This window comes from Gossypium hirsutum, chromosome D12, assembly GCF_007990345.1.
Source record: "Gossypium hirsutum isolate 1008001.06 chromosome D12, Gossypium_hirsutum_v2.1, whole genome shotgun sequence".
Lineage (NCBI taxonomy): Eukaryota > Viridiplantae > Streptophyta > Magnoliopsida > Malvales > Malvaceae > Gossypium > Gossypium hirsutum.
This window is the reverse complement of record NC_053448.1, coordinates 7914000-7922848: the sequence shown is the minus strand read 5'-3', so window position 1 is coordinate 7922848 and position 8849 is coordinate 7914000. Positions and strand designations below refer to the sequence as shown.

The 8849-nt window shown below is 32.5% G+C and overlaps 1 protein-coding gene across 2 annotated transcripts; it reads right to left on the bottom strand.

Moving 5' to 3' along the window:
* Window positions 1-2696: 2696 nt before the first annotated feature.
* LOC107945269 (transcription factor GTE1) lies at window positions 2697-6819 on the bottom strand. 2 transcript variants are annotated; one of them, XM_016879222.2, is made up of 9 exons: window positions 6696-6819; window positions 6463-6555; window positions 5848-6063; window positions 5018-5095; window positions 4533-4757; window positions 4277-4375; window positions 4100-4158; window positions 3328-3478; window positions 2697-3208 (listed from the first exon to the last, which is right to left on the bottom strand). In XM_016879222.2, the coding sequence occupies exons 2-9, from the start codon at window positions 6553-6555 to the stop codon at window positions 3005-3007; spliced, it is 1125 nt and encodes a 374-aa protein (XP_016734711.1). In that variant the 5' UTR covers window positions 6696-6819; the 3' UTR covers window positions 2697-3004. The 2 variants fall into 2 exon arrangements, with proteins under 2 accessions (XP_016734711.1, XP_016734710.1); XM_016879221.2 differs by having other exon boundaries at window positions 6463-6579; window positions 6696-6771.
* Window positions 6820-8849: the final 2030 nt, after the last annotated feature.

The window sequence follows — 8849 nt, the reverse complement described above, 5'->3', positions numbered from 1 at the left end:
GGTGGGTGGCCCTTTCTAAAAGTAGCGAATGGTCAAGAGCGTAGGATGTTGATGGTTCGTTAAGCAAAGCGGGTGGTTAGGCAAAGCATAGTTTCAAATGAAGTCAACAAAGCAGTCAATGCTACTTCTAGTGTTGACATGTGTCCAGATGGCAGAGGGATATAACAATAGACCCCCTCAAGTCGAACGAGAGGTTATAAAATAGCCTTCCATGAGACATGATCTTGATCAAGTATTTGATGATGGGAAATAACTTGCCTTGCTCTCAGACGCATGAGGGGAGACATACTGAAGGTAATAAAATTGTGTCGATTGCACTACCATAGGCTCTTATGGCCTAGGATTACATGGGGAGTGTAACATTAGTATAATAATAGTAGGAGAAATCATTTGTAAAAGAATACTGATAATTGATCTTTTATTGACAAATCGGACAATATATCATACATATAACACATTACTTAAAAGGAAGAACGTAATAGTAGAATAAGTAGATCACAAGCAAAATTTACGGAAGGAGTTGAAATAACGACCGATATGAGAAAGGAATAAAAGATGAGAGCCTTCATCTTTCTTTCCCTTTACGTGGTCCCCCTCTATGGAAAAAGAGAAAGATTTCTTTCTCATCTCTTTCTTCTCTCTTTCAAATTAAAAAAAAAACAACAACTGCACTACCCATATTGTTTTCTTGTTAAAACTTTGTAGACTAGTTCTATCATCATATTCATCATTAGAAGAAAGTGCTTTCATGAATTAGACAGAGAAAGCTTTAGTTAGTGTGAGAAAATTAAGAATAAGGTAAGAAAGTGCATTTTTGTCATCTTTAATATGATTATTCAAGGTTACTTGTTAGGATTTCTACATGAACATGATTTTTGGGTATCATGTGTGATATGTATTATGAAGGAAATGAAATTGATAAGTGGATGGTGAAGCTTTTGGCTAGTGAGTGTAAAGGGAATTAGTGATATTGCTCTTCCAACGGAAAGTAAGTTTTAAAGGATCCATCCTTACATTGTTTGAATTAAAATTGATTACTCTTAGAGGTTAAATGGCTAAATGTTAAAATGGAATTAAATATTAATAATCAATATTAAATGAAATAGTTTAGTGGAAATGAGAATAGAAACAATTATAAGTATGCCATGATCTTGGACCAAAAATGTAGATTGTGAGTCTTATTGTGTTTTGATAAGTAGTGAGTAATAAATTGATTTGAATCATGGTAAATGACAATTTTAAAAAAGTTCATTAATTTGTAAAGTAAGAGTAAGTTATGATATTTAATCAACTATTCTATGTTTTGGTGTAAAAATGTGAAAAAGGGGAATTAATACTTTGAACAGTATAATAATAAGAATTTGGAAAATAAAACATTTTATGGGATATAAATGTAATGGTAAATTGCAATAATGGAATGATTTGTAGCTCGTGGAGCTTTTGTGAATTCATATTATGAAATGTTAAACTTATGTTAAATTAGCGTAATATGACATAATTGTTCATATTACAAAACCCCATATTGAACATAAGAGTAAAAGAGTGCGAACTCTTAAATTAAAATGCGAATGATTGTCCAATGAATGCTTATTTATGAGATGAAATGTGGATACCACCTTGAGATGTATCAAGTGGAAATGTGTAAGCATAAGTGTCATGATGCGTGTATGAAATGGTGCGCGTGTGTAAGATTGTCTTATAAATGAAATTGATTTGTTAATTAAACTTTGCCCGTAGAAACTTAGAAAAGTAGTTACGATAGCATGCTCATATGTATTAGATACAGAGTTCTGTTTATGGGCTTGGAGTTTTATTTTGGCATGAACTTTGTTTGACCAGGAGTTTTATACTTATTGGTGTTATGTGGAGTTCTAGGGCTATATGATGATACTTGAAGTTCTGATATGTTACCCCTTATTCGGGTATACTATTTGGACCACTGGGGCATACACCACCTCTTTAGAGGTCCTCATGATATTTGGAGTTTTGTTGCATTTGGGCTTCGCACATATTACATACACTTTCTGTTAGCCTTTGGGCCTTGCATTCATGAGCAATTTCTAAAGCTTTCGGGCTTAATGCTTTCGATGCCCTCGGTGCTGTGGAGGTCTGCACTTGGTGGTCTTTGATGTTTGGATGAATCATGAGTATTCAAGTTTCCTTCTACTAGTATTTACTAAGGGCTGAATGTCATAAAAGAATGGAAATTCTAATAGGTTATAAAACATAACTACACATGAGATGCAAAAAATTCTAAGGGTTAAAAATGACTTGTTATAATGCTTCCAAAACATGAGTTATCATTGAATCACTAGGCTATATGGAATTGAGAAAATGAATAATGAATCATGTAGATTAATCTAGTTAAAGGAACTGGACTTATGAAAGGTATGAAATAAGAATGTTAGACTATCCCCCATCATAAAGTTTAATTATATTGTAAATTGGTAATGAGAGAGCAAAGCCCTAATGTGGATTAACCCTTATAAGACCTCAAGGTAAGTAGAGCATCTTAGTAAACATTTATGCTTAACGCATCGTTATTTCAAGCTTGTAGATTGATTGTGGATCATGTCGGGAGATTTCATCACCTGTGCAAAACTTGAAGAGTATTGTATAAACATAAATAATTCAAAAGACAAGGCAGTGAGGCATCTAATAAAATAATTCAAAAGGCAGTGAGGCATAGAAAGATATAAACAAAAATAAATGCATTGTATATAAAGCACGGACATGCCTGGCAGTGTCGCTATGTCATATGGTACCTGTATTATGTGTCGGCGTTCGTCAATGTCATTATTTACCCTTCAATAATAAGACAAAAAATTTACAAGGTTCTGTAATCAAAATCTATCTATGGACCTTTACATAGTCGTAACGAGTTCTGCCACCATCATAACTCCGATTCTAACAACTACACATTTAAGAATAATATTCAGCATCTGGGCAACTTCACCGGTTTAAGGACAAAACCAGTATAATACTAGCCTGCAACAGTGCTTGCTCATGAGTTAGGAGAGAGCTTCCTATTCCTCTTTATGGCATTCTTTGTAAGCGCGTCAGATATCTCTCTTCTTCTTTTCGAGTTGCTCTTGATGGTATTCTCATTATTGTTTATGTTGTTGCAGACCACAGCTTCAGAGCACTTTCCAGCAAGTTTTAGTTTATCTTGAACAAAAACCTTCAATCTCCACAACGTTAATTCACTCTGTGCAGTCAAAACAATGGGGGATACACCTTAGCAGCTGCTTTGCAGCCTTACACGGACATTGTTATCTATATAGAAAATATGAATTATTAGACTCATTACCGGACCAAAGCAATTACCTGGGCATCTATATCAAGATCCACCTCTTGTGCTGTTGGTTGAAAGCCTGGATTGTTCTCAGCAACTATCTCTAGAGCCTTACCAAGATCTTCCGGCGACAATCGGGTGAGAGCTGTCCCAAGTTTCTTTTTCTCTTCAGTCGACATTTTTCTATATGATAGTCCATAATCAGTATTTTTAACTAAAGGTCTCAGAAGAATTAAAAATACAAACTCAAATGACAGGCATATAAACATAAACAGAAACAAGTGCAAGTAATACTTTAGACATATTAATTTACAATGGAATTAGCCCAACCAAAATGTTATTCTGTTTATGGCCAATAACCTAAATGTGATCTTTATTTTATCAACAAATGTCAGAATCTTGGCACCTCTACCAAAAACATGATAAATGTACCATCATTTACCACGAAACGATATAAAGAAATGAGAGACCAATGGCTGGTTGAAAATGAAAGACTTGACTCTCACCATACTTCACTAAAATGCAATTAAGAACTAAATACTGATGATGTGAAGATTTGGTTGAGGGTTATATAGAAGGTTAACTCTCTCTCTATATATATTTACATCTTTGTCCAAAGCAATATAAAAAGCTACAGACTAGTAATTACTAGTTGCAAACAAATGGTTGTTCTCAAATTCATGACAACAAACTACCATATGTCCATCTGATACAGCTCTCACCCTGATGCAAACCAATTGATAGTATTCATAAATTTGTGCCAAACGCACCAAACTCCATACAATTACATATCTTTAACCATACCTGCATTTCTGAATGACTATCTGTCTGAGTTTCTCCAATTGCAAATCAACGTCACAAAGCTGAAAGAATTGACAAATCTATTTGTTCAGAGTTGATGGATGAGGATTGGTTTAAAAACAAAAGGGGAAATAAATCCAATTTATATTTCATATGCAAGAGGCTACTTATTTTACAGACTTCATTGCTCAACTCTTTGGCCATGTTAGCATGAACTGCCTCTTGTGCCAGCTTCACATCTAGCTCTGCTTTTGCTTCCTCCTCAAGCTGTCTTTTCTCCTGCAAGTAACCTCAAGCAAGTGAACTGACACAACTTGCCTGAAGCAGGATGATTCTAGAGCCTCCAGCTAAAAACACAAAAGACTACTGAAAACAAGTCTAATAAATCATCAACCATTTACCAGTTGAAGTTCATCATACCCAGATAACGGCTTACCTCTTCAGCAACTTTAGGCAAAAGTTGCAGCCACTTCTCCTCAAATTTTTCCAATAAAGTTTTGGCCATTATATGGACATCATGTCTTTCATCATTGTATTTCATGGCATTCTTAAAAACCAACCTAACATCAGAATAAATTTCGCGTACATTCTTGTACCCAGTACCATCCTTAGCTTCCATCTTGCTTTTTATTGTACCAAAGTCCATAGGCTTCTGAACAATCTAAAATGCACAACCATATGATGCATCAGTTAAAGCATACATGTTAAAGTATAAATAAATTAAACAATCAAAATTTAAGAAGTATGGATGAGTTAGTCGTCTATATGAGCAAGCATGTGCTTAAGAAAAAAATTTAGCACAGCATATTTCTAAAGCACAGAAAAGAGTCTCAAATATAAAGACCAATAAAAACAGAAAATATGTCTTCTTATACATGAGAAAGCCAGTCAGAAAATATTGAAACAATCAATAAGCTTTACCTCATAATAGTCATGCAAACCAAGACCTTCAACATCAACCGGATGCATAAAGGGATGTGCCCATTTGTGCTGAGTGATCTGACAAACAGCAAGTATAATTAAAAATTAATTAGATTGTGACTAAGAACCAGCTCTGCTGTTAAAGAAAACTAATATTTAAAATGAGAAATGAGAATTAAGAGGGGGGTGGGGGGTGAAGCCTTAAATTTTTATAAATAAATTTTGAAATCACCTAGATGATATTGGCAAGAAGAATGATTGCTAGAGTATAGAGTTCGGTACAAGGACAAATTTTGAGTGTGTGGATAAATGCAATAACTGTAATCCAACAAACTGGCAAAGATTTCCCCTAAAAGCAGAAAAAATATTAAGAAAAGAGAGAGCGTAGAAGAATAATGACAAAGAATCAAGCTCTAGCATAACCTGCCCACTTAAAGGGAAAAACTTCCAAGAAAACATTTGCCATGTCAACCATCTGTAATAGAAGTTTATATACCAGATAAATAAAAGCAGCAGCTACTATTCATGTAAAAAGTCCCCGATTAAACTCACTAAGGTACTATTTATGTAAAATGATCCCTGATTAAAAAACCAAGCTAACGTCTTATTAACATTCTTTGAGAATATTCTAATACGAACTTTGTTTTCTTTGCCTAGTCTAGGTATCGAATTAATAATCTTTAATCAGAAAACACAAAAGAAAAAAAAATCAGATGAACGAAATCTATAAGAAAGAAACTAGGAGGAATAGATAGGCTTTCAAAATAGAAGGTGAAACCAGACAATATGATTGATACCTCTGAAGAAAATTAAAAAGAAATTATGCTTACCTGACGTAAAATTGTGGCAAATTGGCGCATAAGTTCCTGCATTCTCTTCAGAGCAGCAGCTTCTCTTTGTGATGCTTCTTGCTGCTGCTTTTCAAGGCCAGTAAGCTGTTTTTCCTTGACTTTTTCCTTAAAAGCTGAAGCAGATTTGGCAATAGTCAACTCCATATTATCTGTAGTCAAGTAGAACTGCTCGACATCGTTAACTCTTTGCTCGAGCTGCAAGTTCAATATGGTTCCAATCAATAATGTAAAGATGTAAGTATATGTGCAAGCTGCAAAATGCAGGACTTATTAAGTGTTTGGAAACGTTACCAGAGGGATAATATCAAGAAAAACAAAAAGCTGCTAAAACTTAAATGAATAAATAAAAGCTGATCATAAATTTATGATGTAGTATAATATACTTCAGACAATTACAACGAAATTTGACATGCATTATGAGTTGTATTTAGGTACTAGCTCCCAGTTTTCCATTTTGAATTTAGCTTACATTAAATACCGGAATGACAAATCTAAAGAAAGAATAATAATTGAACATCTGTAGCTGTACAGAAGCCCTGGGGTGCAAATTAGAAATTAAAAAGAAGGGGAAATAATTTGGGGCGGGGAGTTTACCCGACTGACAGTGGTGGAAATTTCATCAACGCATCGTCCTAAATCCTCCACTTCTGAATCAGGGCCAAAACCTTCAACCTTCACTGCTTCCATCTGTGATTCCATTTGCATGGATTGCTAGGGTTACATAAATATATACATAAAGATTCTTTTGGATATATATACATAAATACATGCGAAGCAGAAAAGCCTTAAGAAAGTTAGCGGGAATAATTAGGTTAGCATAGCCTTACCCGGCCGCAGTTACAGAGGCTGAGACATGAAGATATTCTGCTGCTTCTGGTTCCGGGCAGTGTTAGACTTTAGAGAGCCCCAAAAACAAATTTTGGGCTCTCATTTCTAATTTATCCTAAGCCCATTCAACTTCTATTTTGGACCGCTTTTATCTTATATTTTTCCCTCTCTTTTTTTTCTTTTTAATCCCACTCCCTACTCATTCCAAAATTTAACTTTCCCACTCTAAAATCAAATTTTGATAATTAAAATAAAATTTTTAATTTTTTATTATGTAAAATAAATCAAAAGTAACACATCAATTACAAAGGGAGTGTTCGATAAATAGAGTTTTGAATCTTTTTTAACTGATTTGGGCACAAATGAAGGATTAGGTAGTCAAACCCTCTAATTGTAGTGTTTGGTGAATGAAGGTTTGTAATTGTAGTGTTTGGTGAATGAAGGTTTGCAAAAATTTGTTGAGTTAAAACCTCCAAAACAAAAAAAAAACATTGAGATGGACAACTTTTTACAACAACTGATTAAGAACGAGATATGTGGAATAACATATCTGACTATGCTTACTCAGTTGCTCAAAAATTACTTCATTTGCCACATGCTCTCAAACCTAATAGGGGTGACATGATATTTGTAGCCTTCATTCTTTCATTTTCACTTTCACCTCCAAAGTTTAAAGTAAATCTAAAAAAAAAAAAAATCCTCCACCATGAATCTACAAAAATCAACATTGCCAAGAGAAATTTTCAATCGAGCCCATTCATCCTTGAATATTTATGTACTCTTAGTTTATTTTCAATTTACTTGCGTAAAATGATTTCTTATGCAACTTTATATTGATTAAAATATGCTACTTGACAATTTCATTCAAAGTGTGACGTAATTATTACTAATTTACAGACTAAGAACATGACATAATTATCACTAAGAATATAGTTTACAATTATATTGATACACTATTAATATTTATCAATTTCCACAATGTTAATATTTGCAAATAAGGAACTTAAAGAATTTGTTTATTTAAATTTTCAAAAATATTCACTAATTAATCTCCATAATGGATGTTTTAACTTTTTGGTAATAGTGTTTTATTTCAATAATTTCACCCAATAAAGACTAAATTATAAACAAATAAATACTTAACAAATAAAATGTGTCATGCTCTTATTTGTCATTTTACACATATCGACTTTTAAACTATTAGCTAAGTTTTACCATATACTTTTAAATAAACAGTTAATAGAATTAGTTGATTAAACCAATCACTACAATCAGTAATCAACTGTCAGCCAATTGCCAAACAAAGCCAAATTTTTTTTACAATTTCAAAGATTAAAACAAAGAAATAAAATTTCATAATCATTACGAGTATTTTGAATAAGAAAATAAAGCAGCTTTTACGACTCATATTTTTTTAGTTCTAAAAAATTTATCCTCAATCTTTTATTTTGAGTTGAGTTTTATTTGATGAAATGTTGAAAAAAAATTCAATTAATTAAAATTTAATATTTTTGACAATTTAATTTATTAAATGTGTTTGATAACCCACAATGAAATTTATTCAATAGAATTTTTTTTCACAAATAAGTATGAAAAATGATAAGTAGATAGGGACCTACTTATCAATGATCACTTAATAGAAAATAAATTCAATTATTATTTTTTATTTTATTCTTGTTATGCAGTAAATAACAAAGAAAGTAAAAGAACAATAAATAGAAAAGCAAAAAGAGTAATAAGAATTTTATTGATTAATAGGAATATTTTTAATACTTCTCAAAAATCTATATTTATAGACATAAGAAATATAAATGATATACAACTCTCCTTGGCTATTAGATTCCTAAAGTATATCAAACTTATCTTGATCTTGATAGACATCTACTTAATAATAAAATATTCATAACACTCCCCATTAGATGTTGCCTCATTAAAAATCTTACCAAGAAAAACCAAAAAGACAAAATCTCAATTAAGGGAAAAAGAGTACAACACGTATTACTCTCCCTCATGACAACATCCCGTGATATCTCTTATTCTACGTATTCAATCTTGAATTCTAGCTTTTCAAATGATCACTTGAATGTATTTGTTAAGCATTTATATCACCATCTTTTGAAAATCATGAGTGAGGGAAAATTTTGTAGAAATAT